This window comes from Eupeodes corollae, chromosome 3 (assembly GCF_945859685.1).
Source record: "Eupeodes corollae chromosome 3, idEupCoro1.1, whole genome shotgun sequence".
Taxonomy (NCBI): domain Eukaryota; kingdom Metazoa; phylum Arthropoda; class Insecta; order Diptera; family Syrphidae; genus Eupeodes; species Eupeodes corollae.
In genome coordinates, this window is record NC_079149.1 from 128,736,777 (window position 1) to 128,751,866 (window position 15,090).

At 31.7% G+C, this 15,090-nt stretch overlaps 1 protein-coding gene across 1 annotated transcript in view; it reads right to left on the bottom strand.

Annotated features, from left to right (window-relative positions):
* Positions 1-15,090, bottom strand: part of LOC129949037 (tyrosine-protein kinase Btk29A) — a 247,380-nt gene that overhangs the window by 227,349 nt on the left and 4,941 nt on the right. The window contains exon 2 of the mRNA XM_056060245.1: positions 11,491-11,824. Within this exon, the coding sequence (XP_055916220.1) occupies positions 11,491-11,691 (201 nt within the window). The 5' untranslated portion in view covers positions 11,692-11,824. The remainder of the gene's footprint in view (positions 1-11,490; positions 11,825-15,090) is intronic.

A 15,090-nucleotide genomic window follows, 5' to 3' on the forward strand; every position in this document is an offset into this window, starting at 1 on the left:
TTTCCAAAACACTACTTTTTCTTAAATTTCTTACACAATTTATTTTTATGCTTAAATTTCCACCACGATTTTCGTAATCGTTGTCGAGTCGAGTTGTTAAATTTTAAACCACGATTTTTGACATTTAGTTGATGAGATTGAATAAAGCTTTTTGGTATATGATTTAAATTAAAATAGATTTTCCAAAAAATTCAACTTGTAAGACGGAAAGTTAAAAATTCGGCTGGCAAAATAACAAAATCTCAGTTGTATGTATTTTCATCGGTTTTGCTTCGTTATTTCATATTTTCAAACATCAGTAAACAAACTTTACAAGACAATATTTCCATTAGGAAAGTACTTTTTAAAACGATGCATTTGATAGCTTTCAAAAATGTCAAAGCAAAGAAAAACAACAAGTGTATATTCTATTTTTAAAAAGTTAAGAACAACATAATTTATATCAATACTTTAATATTTTGTAAAACATTAATGAATTATGACGAGCAAAACCACAATCATCTCTCTTTTTCAAAAAATGTCAAATTTAAACCACATTTAGCGTTCTCCAAATCATAATCAATTGTAACCCATTGTATTCACCACACTAGTGTAAAAAATTTTAACATTATAGAAAATGTCACTTATGTCAACTGTGTACGCAAAAAAATCACTGATATAAACCAAATGTATTTTGTGCAAGAAAAGCGATTGCATATTTGTCGAAGGTAATAATACATTAAAAAAAATACGATTAACTGACTTGAGATCATAAATGAGTTTGAAAGATAATTTACAAATCCATTTTTATTCTCCATTTATGACATTCAATGATGTTAATCAAATTCATTTCGTGCAAGTAGACAAATGCAGATATTGGCGCTAGAAAAATGTGCATCTAATTTGACTTTAGTTGGAAGTTTGAAGTTTTTTATTTCATCTAAGGCGATTCGTATAGAAATAAGAATTTTATTTGTTCCGCTTACAACAAAATGTATACCAAACAAATTTCAAAAACCTGCACTTTGTTTATCAACAGATTCAAGTTTAATCAATTCTATTCACCACACAAGTGTCAAAATTCAAACACTAAGACTTTCCGCTTTGCAAAAACGGCTTAAATATCAATTACATTATTAAAAAAATTCGTTGACGTATATGGAAAAACCGAATGTAGTAGAACAATTTCATATTTGACAAAGACAAAAAGTCAAAAAGTCGAAAATTTGACAATCAAATGTTTTTCAGACCAAAATTTGCTGACGTTCTTGAAATAAATTTTTTTGCAAGTAGAACAAATACTTCCAAACAGTTATATCTTCGTTGAATAAATGGACGTCATTTTGACGTTTTAGAAAATTTTAAATTTTTCAATGATTCGTTTTTTGACCACAACTTTTCTTAAATAAAATTAAAAAAAGAGGCTGAGATGCGATCCACACTGATAACTTCCTATCCCGTCTGTCGATTTGTCTTGCTTATAAGTTTGTAGGTTTTAGTGTTATGTTGAAAAAGTTGTTAATTGAATTATTCTTAAACATTTTTTAAATTACCAACAATAGCATTTCATAAATTTGTACGAATTGAATGAATGAAATTAAGTTGAGAGATATCAAGAACCGAACTCCAATTTTTACCAAATTTGCGTACTATTTTTTATGAAAAAACATACAGTTGGATTCTTATAAAAAAAACTACTGAACATCGAAAACAATATTTTCTACTAATATTTACACTATTTCAAATTTTTAAAAAGCTATTTTTGTCAAAATCAAATTTTACCAACTTTTTTTTAATTTTGTTTTTTAGGTTTTTATTTTTTGTAAAAAAAACTGTTAATTCGATTTTTCTCAAAATTTGACTGAATGTTGACAACAATATTTTTTGAAAGGTAAAAGTAGCTTAAAACCAATATCTCAAAGTTTTGAAAAGATATTTGAGTCGTAAATAAATTTTTATAAACGTTTGTTAAATTTTCTTTCAAGTTTTTATTTTTTGTAAAAAAAACAGTCAATTAGAATTTTTTTAATTTTACTGAATGTTGACAATATTTTTTTAAAAGATAAAAGTAGTTTAAAGCCAATATCTCAAAGTTTTGAAAAGATATTTGACTCAATAATCAATTTTTACCAACTTTTATTAAATTAGTTTATTAGGTTTTTATTTTTTGTAAAAAAAACACTGTCAATTCATTTTTTCTCAGAATTTTGTCGAACGTTGAAAACAATATTTCTTATAAGTTTAAGTTAAGTGGCAGCCATAATCTCAAATTTTTTAAAAGATATTTGCGTCGAAAATAAATTTTTATTAATTTTTGATAAATTTTCTTTCAAGTTTTTATTTTTTTTGTAAAAAAACGGTCAATTGGATTTTTCTCAAAATTTAACTGAATATTAACAACAATATTTTTAATAGATAAAAGTAGTTCAAAGCCAGTATCTTAAGGTTTTGAAAATAAATTTGAGCCAAAAATCAATTTTTGCCAACTTTATTATTTTTTTGTTTAGGTTTTTATTTTTTTTATAAAAAACACTGTCAGTTCGATTTTTCCCAAAATTTTACCAGATGTTAAAAACTTTATTTTTCGTTCCCCAAAATTGTTTTAAAGATAAAATCACTTTGAATTGTTATAATTTTCGAGGTGCAACATTTTTTTTGTCAGTTCTTTTGATTTATAAAAAAACCGTTAATTGGATTTTTTTTAAAAAAAAATATACTTTTTTAGTATCACGCTTTAGCGTTTCTAGGGTTAACCAAAATGTTCACCTTTTTTTAAACTGCTATGGTAAAAAAAAAAACCGCCCACGCAGTTTTCTTGAGAGCCCTTTTTGCATCTTTCTCCCTTTTTATTTGTTAAGCAAAATTTATTTAAAGTCGATATCTCTACTGGTTCCTGAGCTATCGACAGCGAAAAAAACGTCGCGAACGTAGGTATGGGCATACAAACGTACGAACACACGCACGCACAGACATCTTTCTAAAAATCTTTTATTTCGACTCTAGGGACCTTAAAACGTCGAGAAATGTCAGCATTTTCCATTTGACAAATCAGACGCATTACAATAACTTTCGATGGGAAGTTAATAATAAGAAGTTTGATTCAAAAGATCCTCTTTATCATCAATTATTAAAGGTTTACAAAAGTAAGTTAACAAAATTAAAAAAAAAACTCTTAAATATTCCAACTAACCTAAATATAATATTTTTCGTGTTAATTTTCATAAAAAGATGCTTGACTTGGTAACACAAATTTCCCACCCACTTTTTCAAAAAAAAAAACTCCAAACTCATGAATTTATTTAAATTTCGCATGTCCTTTTACCTCCTTGAAACGTGCCAAATAATAATGTTTCCTTCTCAGTATAACACATAATTCATTATCATATTTTCCAATTCAAAAAACAACAAAGAAAAAGAAAGCCAATCTTCCCTTTTACCCTTAACAACCAATCCCACCATGAGTTTAAAAGAAAAGCAACAATAACAATAAGTTCCTTCGAGAAAAACAAAAATAAAAAAAAAATAAAAAGGAAAAATAAGGAAACGCCTTATGCTTTCCAGTTCGTTGCAGTTACATAACCTATTTCTTTTTATGATCACCCATCGCACCAACCTTTAACTACCCTCAACTTCAACCTCAACCTCAACCTACTCCCTAAAGCCTTTGCATGATGATGCTTACACAATAAAATAAATTGAAATGAATGTAATACAAATAAAAATCATTATTTTTCCTCCTTCAATCCTCCATCCTTCTTCTTCGTCGTCGTCGTCCTTTTTCTGATGTTATTTCTTATTTAAAGATTGATTATGGTCTCTTAAAAACCAAAAGGAAATATCTTAGAAGACATCAGTTCTTTTTCTTCCTCAATTACACAGAAGAAATAACCATTAGAATACTATAAACTATTCCCATCAAACTTATATGACTGAAAGGTACCACCGACCGAGCCGGCTTTATGATGATCAATTCGTCTTCATTATAAACATATCCATCAGTCATATGAAAACCTCTCGAATTCATTCCTTACTTACCTCTCGAAAAGGAAAAACTCAATTAGTAAGATAGATGTATCCTTTCCCCAGTTATCGGTTGTTGCAAGTCCTCCTGGGGTTCCACAATCACCCAAGAAATGTTTCAAACCCGGAAAACTTCACCAACATCAATAAAAACAACAACCATCAAAATTAATCCTTTGTTTTATCCTTATTTTCCTTTTTTCCTTTCCTTTTTTATTTTGATGAGATGTAGAATAAAATAGGATACACAAAAAAAGCTACTTGGCCGCCATCACTTTTGTATATGTTTCATTAAAATTACTCACTTTTTTATTTTTTAACCGAGTTGCACTTTGTAAAAAAAAGGCTCCTCTTGAGAGCTCGAAACAAAAAAAAAAAAGGACTTCACACTATCATCTGCATCTCATTCGAGGATGAAACTGATGATGAGGTTCACTATAGACTTTTGTTTTTATTTTAATAAAATATAAAATATCCTTTTTTCTTCTCTTTTTGTTGTTGTATTCAGTTGAAGTAAAGGACAAAAGGAAGATAAAAAACAAAATTCACACCGCAGAAACTAAGAGCAAGAAGGAAGAAAATCCTTTCTACATATATACACTCTTGGAGTAGGTATATCGAGAGTATAGGTATAAAGTTTGCCGCATCAAGGTACTGACTACTAATTGGGATGGGTGGGGTCTTTTTTCCACTATTTTTCTTCTTTTTTTTTCTATATCAGAGCTAGTTGGTGTTGGGGTTAAACTTTTGTTGTTTTTCCATTCAAAATAAAAAAGGATTTTTAATCCTTTGTCTTTTTTTAATTAAAATTTATTTAAAAAAAAAAAGAATTTTTTATCAAAGAATAAAAATCAATATATTATTGTTTTGCTAATTTGGCAGCACTTTTTTAAGGGTTTGTTTAAACTATTATAATTTTTAGTTTTATTTTATGGTTTATGCTAAGTTTAATTATTTTTTATTTGTAAGGAAAGAAAATTTATTTTGCGGAAGGAGATTTGATGAAAATGCAACCGTTACCGAGTGTATACACCGTAAAACCAAAGCAAACTCTATGATGGCGGCCGGCGCCGGGACAGTGAACCCTTCTTCTATTTCTCTGTATTTTTTTTCTCTCACTCTCTCTCTGGCTCTCTATGAAAATCTCTCTCAGTGTAAGGGTGTTCTTTTGGGGGATGGGGTTGGTTTTTCCTGAGATTTTTGTATACTTTTCCCGGTTTCTGTGGTGTAAAAGTTAATAACACCGGAAAATACTTTTGCTGAATAGTCTCTTTTTTGTCAATTCAGCTCTCTCTCTCTTCAGAGATTTCTCGAGAGAGAGGGAGAGAGAGAGAAAATGAGAGATTAAATCAGGTTTTGTTATCCTTTTAAAAGATTAGGGGAGACTTTTTTGCCTAGATTTGATATTTTCGAGGGTTCGTAGTTTGTTTCGTCCTTTCGTTGATTTGTTTGGGTTGGTTATGTACAAGTGGTTACGTTGGGTAGTTTGGAGTTTAGAGGAGGGTTGTGTCGGTTTTTTCTCGCTGTTTGTAGGTTTGATACACTTTGACGCCGTTTGTTCGGCGCTGCTGTCTAGAATAACGGAATAATAATAATAACAAAACAAATGAATGTTTTCCATATGGACTCGAATAGAAAATGGGGTTTTTTGGAGAGAGTGTTGTTAGTCACCTTCGAAATTAAAGTAGAAAGGGTGAATTTTGTTTTTCTTTCTTTTTTTTTAGAGTGAGACTGGTTGGGAGAGAGAAAGAGAGAAAGAGAAAATGAACTGCGTAGAGTGCTTTTACGACTTTTCATTATATTATGTTTCTGGATGTTATTGGGGAATTTGGATGCCTGTTGTTAGCGGTATTGTTAGCTGCGTTTTTGTTCCTTTTTGTAATGGGGGACGGAAAGGTGATCGATGATCAGCCCCGTAGTAAAAAAAAAATATGTAAGTAGGATGGCTGGACATTTTTTAATGAACCGAAAGTATGATATTCAAAAGCATTGAGATTGTGAGACGATATACGACGAACGATGAAGGGAAGGTAATGAGGTGAGGTGTTGATGTTATAGTACGTAGTTTGGTTGCGAGTGCGAGTGTAACTATATATTGCTTGCGCTTGAGTAGAGACAGGAAACAATGAATGGGTGGTCTGGACATTATAGACATGGAGTGTTGGAGTCTTCAACCTTTTGTTTTTTTTTTATATTTTTAAATAACAAGGTGTAAGAGTTCATGTTTTGCTTTTATTTATTAAGAACGAGGGATGAAGGCGAAGATATAAGTTTATAGGTTCCTTGAAACAAGTGTAATTAAAAATGTAAAGGAGGTATAAGAATGCAAATAAAGAACATAAATTAGAGCAGGTTTAGGTATTTATCCAGCAACTGTGGAAAACTAGAAGAAGAAGGCCAAAATAATCAATGTTAAATGTTAATGAATGTCTTATAGTTTTGTGTTTAAGGATGTACTGCACATATATGTTTGTTGGTTATATAATAATCAAATGTACTTTGAGAAGTATTTTGCCTAACGTTTTAGAATTTCGGGACTTTTCAAAAAATTCTTATTATGTATGACATTAATGGCTGAATCACAAACACGCTTTAGCTTCGGCTTCACCTGACGTTTACGAGTTCAGCTATAGGAATTTAATGCATGCTATCACAATGGAGCTTCGACCTCACGTTTTGTTAATTCTAAGGAAAAGAACGTAAGGTAATGTAATTTGACTCCAAACGTAAGCTCAAGGTCAATTATCTGAATATTTGCTTTGCATGACAGAGGGATGAAATAATAGAAATGTCATTCAATGCAACTTTGAAGCAGGCCCACCGTAACGCAGACGAAGCCGAAGCTGAAGCGTGTTTGTGATTCAGCCATTACTTAAGAATTGTTCGTAATTTGAAAAATTTTAAGTGAATAATATCAAAGATATCGCTTAGATTAAATTTATGATAAAACTAAGGTTCGAGGTAACTTTGGCTATCATCTCAATAGAAAAAAAACTTAAAACTTACAAGGAACTGTAAAGAATTTTTAATGCATTACATTTTTTTATGGGTGAAATTTTATTTCCGAAAACTAATTATTGATAAATTGACATTAACAAAGCGTCAAACTACTCGAAAAGGCAACTTTTCCAGTGAAATTACGTATCGAACAAATTATGATCGGTACAAAAATAGGTTAAAATTCGACCACCTCGCGACAAATTGATTGTGTTCGGCATTTTGGAATCTTCGAATTAAATCGGACATTGACAGTTTTCTACCTTAGGTGTCATAGCATAGCAAACTGTCATTCTGTCTGGATTGAAAACAGTTACGCTTCTATTCTTTTAAACATTTTTATTAATTTTACCAATTGTTGGTGTTTTCGATAGTAGATAAATGGCTATATTTGAATAATAACGTTCCTAAAAATGTATAAATATTTTAATGGCTGAATCACAATCACGCTTCAGTTTGTGACTCCAAACGGAAGCTCAAGCAACTTTGAACCAGGCCCACCGTAACGCAGACGAAATCGACGATGAAGACTGTTTGTGATTCAGCCATAAAAGCTTTGCTCGATTCTAAAAAGGATCCACTATCGAAAAAGGCAAATATTCCATTGGTATAATGACACTTGAAATGACAGCTGAGTTTGACAGGTGTCAAATATCAGCGCTGCTAGTATTAGAATACAAATAGTGTATTATTTATAGAATGAACTATATTATTGACCTCTGAACTTCCTTGCCATTTTTCGAACTGTAGTGACTGGTGACATTTGGATTGGCATAAAACTTCATAGTTTCGTCAAATTTCTACATGCTATATTAATATTTCTAAAAATATTGAACAATTGAATAAAATAACAAATTTATTTTTTCTGGTTTTTGAATTCTATCATTCTCCCTTATTTTATTTGCCCTTTCACTATGTCTCCATTTTTTAAAAATGGCTCAACTCTCAATTTTGTCTGTAGTAAATTTTTTGTAGGTTATAATTTTTGTAAGTCACATTTTCAACTTTTGATTTAAAAAACATCCAACATTGAAAATGTTATCCTTTAAAGTCTTGATGTGAAAAAGAAATAAAAACAACATCATAAAGACACCACCCCTGTTTAAAAGCCAACAAAAAGGACCTGGAACAAGTTTTGTTATTGCTGCATCCAGGAAAAGGATAATAAAAGCGATAAATAATAATAAAAATAAAAAAATTTTTCTTTTTGCGCTCTTGATTGATTTAGTGGTAGGTACGTCGTACATTTAACTATGGAAAGGGCTGTGATTCAAGACATGCGCTGTAAATTTTAATTTAGATTTGTAGATTTTGAGAGAAGATTAAAAGTGCTGAATACCAGGGATGTAATATTCTTATGACCAGTTTCTGATTTATCAATTTATGATGTTTTTTAATTTGCATTTTAATAAAAAATGTCAAATTTGACAGTAAGTCGATTGAAAATTATTCGGATAATAGCAAACTATCGAATAAAAATAAAAAAATGTTCAATATGATACAATAAATCCCATATTTCTGACATTCATAATAAAAATATCACTGTGAAGCGAAATGTCAAACAAGGAAACATCAATTTGAAATCCATATTTTATGTATATTTTTTTACACTTAAACATCTTAAAACGGAGTTCCCATGGGACTCTTTAAGTTAAGAGATACTCATTTTGACATTTCATTTAAAATATCTGCCTCACTTTCCTTCCGCTTTATTACTACAAAGTGCGAAGGAGATACAATGAGAAACGTGAAAATGAGTCTCTTCAAAAGAGCCAAATAAAAACTGTCTTAAGTTCATAAATATATATATGCCCTTAACTTTTTGGCAGAAGCATATAATTTCATGGTCGTATAAAAAGAAAACAGTAGTTTTATATTGAAGCATAATGGATGAATCACAAACACGCTTCAGCTTCGACTTCTTCTGCGTTACGGTGGTCCTGCTTCGATGTTGCTTTAAATGACATTTCTATTATTTCACCCTCCAAAGAGCAAATATTTTGTTTGTTGACATTTTTTTACAGTTGTTGAGCTGTCAGACAAAGCAAATGTTCAGATAATTGAACTAGAGCTTCCGTTTGGAGTCACATTACGTTACATTACGGTCTTTTCCTAACGATTGTCAAATGAAAAGTGAGATCGAAGCTCCATTGTGATAGCATGCATTGAATTCCTATAGCTGAAACCTCGTAAACGTCAGGTGAAGCCGAAGCGTGTTTGTGATTCAGCCATTACACCGACACAACAAATTAATATTTTGACAGATTTTGAAAAAGGATTTATTCAATCTATAACCCAACTTCCTGTTTGTAAGTGTTTTAATAAAAGAAGCTGAAGAAGAAAAGCTGTCAAAAAAGAAATACTAAGCTTTCCAATACTTTTTGGGTTTAATTGCAATCTGACAGAACAGCTGATTTAGCATGATTTGTTATTTCGTGATCTTCTATCAATTCATCATCGTTAGACGAATTCGGTGAATAATTAAAAAATGTATCGGATATGTTATTTTATAATAATTTTGGACCAAGTAATCTTAATTTTTGTCTGCTTTTTGTGAACACAGTGAAGTTGTGTTTATTTAATTATCCAAATATTCATCTATCAACCACGATATTTGAAACAGTCATTTGGAAAATTCAAACATATTGGTCAGGTTCAGACAACATAAGGAATTTCGTTTGCAGTCAGCTTTGAACGTACATTCTGACCAAGGCAACTAGTTAGTTTTTTAAGTGTCATACATTTCCAACTCGGAACTATAAGTAAACTCCACCTTTACCATGAATTTATGGTGCCAAAAACAATTGTTGTCAACAAAACACTTCTGAGAGAAGCTACAGGTCAATCAAGACTTGTACTTTGTGTTGTAAAAAAAATGCAACTTATTCATTTTCCAATTTGAAAAGGACAAAACATAAAATGGAATTTTGCGAAAAATAAATAAGTTACGAAGTTATAAAGTTAAGCTTTCAGTTGAATAAACAAGAAAAGGAAGCTGTCATTTTGACATAAGTGGGATTGACTTGAAAATAAGGTAGATTTTTCTTGACAAACTTTCCAATAAAGTTGCCTTAATTGGAAAACAATTTTTCGGCAGCTGGCCAATTATGGCTGAATCACAAACACGGTTTAGCTTCGGCTTTACCTGACGTTTACAAGTTCAACCATAGGATTTCAATGCATGCTATCACGTTTCGTTTGACAATCGTTAGGAAAAAAACCTGATGTAACGTAATGTGACTCCAAACGGAAGCTTTAGTTCAATTATCTGAACATTTGCTTTGTCTGACAGCTCAATAACTGTAAAAAAAATGTCAACAAACAAAATATTTGCTCTTTGGATGGATGTTATAATAGAAATGTCATTCACAGCACCCTCGAAGAAGGCCCACCGTACCAAAGCTGAAGAGTGTTTGAGTTTCAGCCATTAGTTACTAGGAACTTGCCTAACCTTTAAGTCCCTAATGTCATGTCGTCTGAACCTGTCATGAAGAACCAGCAACTTTAACATCGAACAAAAATATGACTTAAAACGTCATTCAAAATAGATAACAACAGTACTTTTGACATAAAAACAAATAAACGAAATAGTTGAACAATTTGCAAATAATGCAAAATGATATTGCTGTCAAATAAATACGAAAAAAATGTGTGTAGAAATGATGAGGGATTCAATTCTTGAAATATTTGTTAAGAATGGCTGCGTTCAATCTCATACTGATAGGCTATCCGGATACCTTTTTGTTTTTTGGTTTGTTTTACGTGTAAAATAACAGCTTAAATGTCAAAAAAAGGAATCCAAAGGTATCTAAGAATTGTAGGTTATCAAAAATATGCAAAATGTTAGTTGAAGTTGTATTTGCTAATATTATGTACATAATGGACGATGAAGAAGCTATTTGCCTCCGAAATTTCGCAATTTTCCGAGATTTCGCAATCAAATTATTAATCGTATTGAATTCCAATTGAGCTAAGAGGAAATTTAACATAGATTGCAGTTTAAAGTCGTCTCTTATTTATTAAATTGCTACTCACCTATAAATTCATCATTAACTCTTAAATGTTTTATCTTTGACTTAGAAGCTTAAATAAATTCTCTGCTTTTTAACAGCTGGAAGTTGTTTTTAATTTTTGACAGCTATCTCAATACAGCTATCCAACTCGTTCAACAAGGTATCTAAAAATCCACCTATCCAAGATACCCTATCCAACAAGAGATTGAATATGAAATGCATAAGTCAATTTGCTGTCAAAACTGTCAAATAGAATTTTTAGGATTCGTTTTCTACTATTTTTATCATACAACTTAAATAGGAAGGAAAGAAATTCAAATCTCATGAGAGATTTGACTTCTGTAGGGGGGGGGGGGGGGGGTCGCCGGCTCAGATAAAACTAGGTTATGTTAATAATCTGTTAGCCTTTCATTTTATATTAAATTTATTCTTTGTTAGTCGTGTTAGTTCTCCTCAAAAATCATCAACAACTCAAACTTACCTCAACATTTTCAACGTCAAAATACGAAAGCGTTCGCTTTGTTAACTCAAACCATCTTTGTTTATAATTGACAGGTGTAAAACGTTTTTTATTTTGTGCCCGTTTAACCATCATACCACTTTTAACAATGTCATACAAACGTTCCGACATTTTATCCATTGTATTATTAAATTTTGAATTTCTAGAAAATTTTTTACTCATTTTTTCAAAATTTTTGTTTTTCTTCTTAATTTATATTTTTTTTTATTTTTGTTTGTCTTTTTCTTTTCCTTGCAAATTAATTTTTGTATCTTTTTGTTTAAATGGTATTAAGTTGCATTCCGATGGTTAATTTCTATAAAAAATATAATTTACAATCAATTATTGATAGACAGACATAAGAAGGAAAAATAGATGGAGAAGCAGAAGTAGAATAAAAGTCAAGCAAGATTGAATTTTATTAAGAAATGTAAGACTCTTCGTTGTTGAAGAAATTAAAAAGAATCGCCTTGCCTTCCATTTAATTGACACCACTCTACTTATACTCAACTTAACTCTAAAATGACGCACGAGGCACACTCAATTCAATTAGCGGTTTTCTTTCTTTAATTCAATTTTTAAATTATTATTATTCTTTTGGATTGACTTGGCATAATGTTGGCACACTATATACACACATTCTCTGTCTCATCTCAAGATACCTTCCAAGACCAGTTCTCAAGGACGTTTAATTCCAAGCCAATCCGAGAGTATAATAAATTCAAGCTTTTTTTTCTCTAGCGAGCTCTCGAGTTGTCTCTCTAAACACGTTAACGATCAAAGACAAACGACATATATCTAAAAAGACAACAACGATGCCAAAGCTATCTCCTACGAATACAAAGTGTGGCCGGTCGGTGGTGTGATTGTTGCTGGAACTAGAACAACCCATTAACCAAACGTCTCCATAGCTACAGCTACACTCATGGCTTCATCAAAAGCATCATAAATAGAAACAACAACTTCTTGGCGTTAACTAGTTTTAATTGTGATTCATCCGGTTCGGTTGGATTTGGATTGGACAATATTTTAACAGACAGACCACCGCCACCGCTGCTCCCGATCCCAATCTCGATACTTCACAAACTCTTCTGCCGATCTCATCTCATCATAATTTTAAAAGCGTTGAGTTCTTGCACACATGATTTGATTTAGCATAATTATTTAATTTAATTTCTAGCTATGCGTGTTAAGACAAGTCATGGAATGAGAACAGCCTACGGAAGCATAATAAAAATCAAAAAGTCTGTCTTAAATAAAACAATAATAAAAAAAAGGTGGGAAGCACCACCATAAGACGGCGGCGGCGGCCAGCGGGGACCATAGTGACCAAAACAAAAAAGTGAGTGAAAAAATACCATTAAAGTGTGGTCAAGCTAAATTTGTTTTATTTTTACAGTTTATTCACGAATTGTTGTGGTTTTTCGTAGGAGGTCTTTTATGCCGCATCAGCCGCATCCATTGTGGCTGTGTGAATTTGAATTAAGCTCTAAAATGAAAAACCGTTGACTATGGGGAGCAACTTGGAGAGTCATCAATTTCTGTGGGCGGCGGCAAGGTGATAGATTGAAAAAAAGTATTTTAGTTTTCAGCGAGCGGTCACACGATGGCTTTGGGAAGAAATGACAGGTTTTTTTCAAGACATTGATGACACAAGAACTTAGTTACATAAAAAAATGTTCATTTGACTTATTAGAGTGACAATTTTATGACACCAAGAGTTGGATGGACCAATTTAAAGTAAAAAATTATTAAACGCGTTTTAAATGTAGTGAGTCACTCTTTGGACTTTTTTCCGTAAATAGACATCTATAACGTGGAATCACGAGCCTGTTTTATGTATTTTTGGGTTTTTAAACAAGATTGATTGAAGTTTTTATGGAGAGGCTGGAAACAATTTTTGGACTTGTTTGATGTTAAAAATATTTAGGGTCACACATTTTTGAGGACTCTATTTTAGTTAAAACTAGAACAGGTTTTTTAAGATTCATACGGTGGGGTCCTCTCGAAATACCTAACTTATATATTTTAATGATTTTGATGATAGGACATTTTAGGAAGCTATACCATAACTTTCTTTAGCTTATTTCTTTATATTTATTTTAAATTTGTGTAGGACTATTATTTCTTTTGTACTTTTTTTAATAGATGAAATTTCAAACCCTTGTATAAAGTAAATTCCTGAAAAGCCAGTAATTATAATAAGAGCCAGAGCCCTCAAGAAACTTAATTGAAGATATTAATAAATTCTTTTAAATTTTTTAAAATATTAAAATGGAACTTTTTATTGGAAAACCCTGTATTAGAAATTAATTTATATTTTATTATACGAGATAGAGAGAAAATTTGTCGGTGCACATTTTTTTTAATTCCAAAATATTATAATGACTGATAAAGACCGGCTTTGGTAGAGCATTCCACATTCGTGAAGTACGGCTAAGGAACGAATATCTGTACTTGACAATACGAAAGAATTTGGACTGGATCGTATTCTTATGAGTACACAAGTTCGAGTATTATGGTTTAATTGTTTGCTAAATTTGTTATATAACGGTAATAAAGGGTGAGACAAGAAACTTTGAGACGGTTTTCAAGCGATGGAAATGATTTAACAATGATATCACCACAATAACAATCAATTTGAATGCTTTTCATTTAATACTATTTAAGAAACTTAGGCAAAGTAACGGAGCATCAGTCCAGAGATTTAAAGGTATACTCAAGCCTTGGACGTAAATCTGAAAGATAAACATTTAAACCAGACTATTAGACAATGCTTGCACTTCAGAAAACCAAAATATCAGAAGTTTGGCAAAATTGCATATGTGATCTCCCTGCAAAAGTTGCCTCGGGATACACGTACCGATAATTTCAAGATATTCTGTTTACTTAATGCAAGTGCAACTATGGATTGTGGCAGAGATAGTAAATTAATGCCTGAAACACAAACACGCTTCAGCTTCGGCTTCGCCTGACGTTTACGAGTCCAGCCATAGGAATTCCATGCATGCTATCACAATGGAGCTTCGACCTCACGTTTCGTTTGACAATCGTAAGGAAAAGAACCTAATGTAACGTAATGTGACTCCAGACGGAAGCTCTAGTTCAATTATCTGAACATTTGCTTTGTCTGACAGCTCATCATCTGTAAAAAATGTCAACAAACAAAATATTTGCTCTTTGGAGAGATGAAATAATAGAAATGTCATTCAAAACAACCTCGAAGCAGGCCTTACGTAACGCAGACGAAGCCGAAGCTGAAGCAGGTATGTGTTTCAGCCATAAAGCTGAATCACAAACACGCTTCAGCTTCGGCTTCACTTGACGTTTACGAGATACGAGTTCATCACAATGGAGCTTCGACCTCACGTTTCGCTTGACAATCGTAAGGAAAAGAACGTAATGTGACTCCAAACGGAAGCTCTAGTTCATGTTTGACTCACAAACACGCTTCGCCTGACGTTTACGAGTTCAGCCATAGGAATTCAATGCATGATATCACAATGGACCTTCGACCTCACGCTTCGTTTGACAATCGTAAGGAAAAGAACGTAATGTAACGTAATGTGACTCCGAACGGAA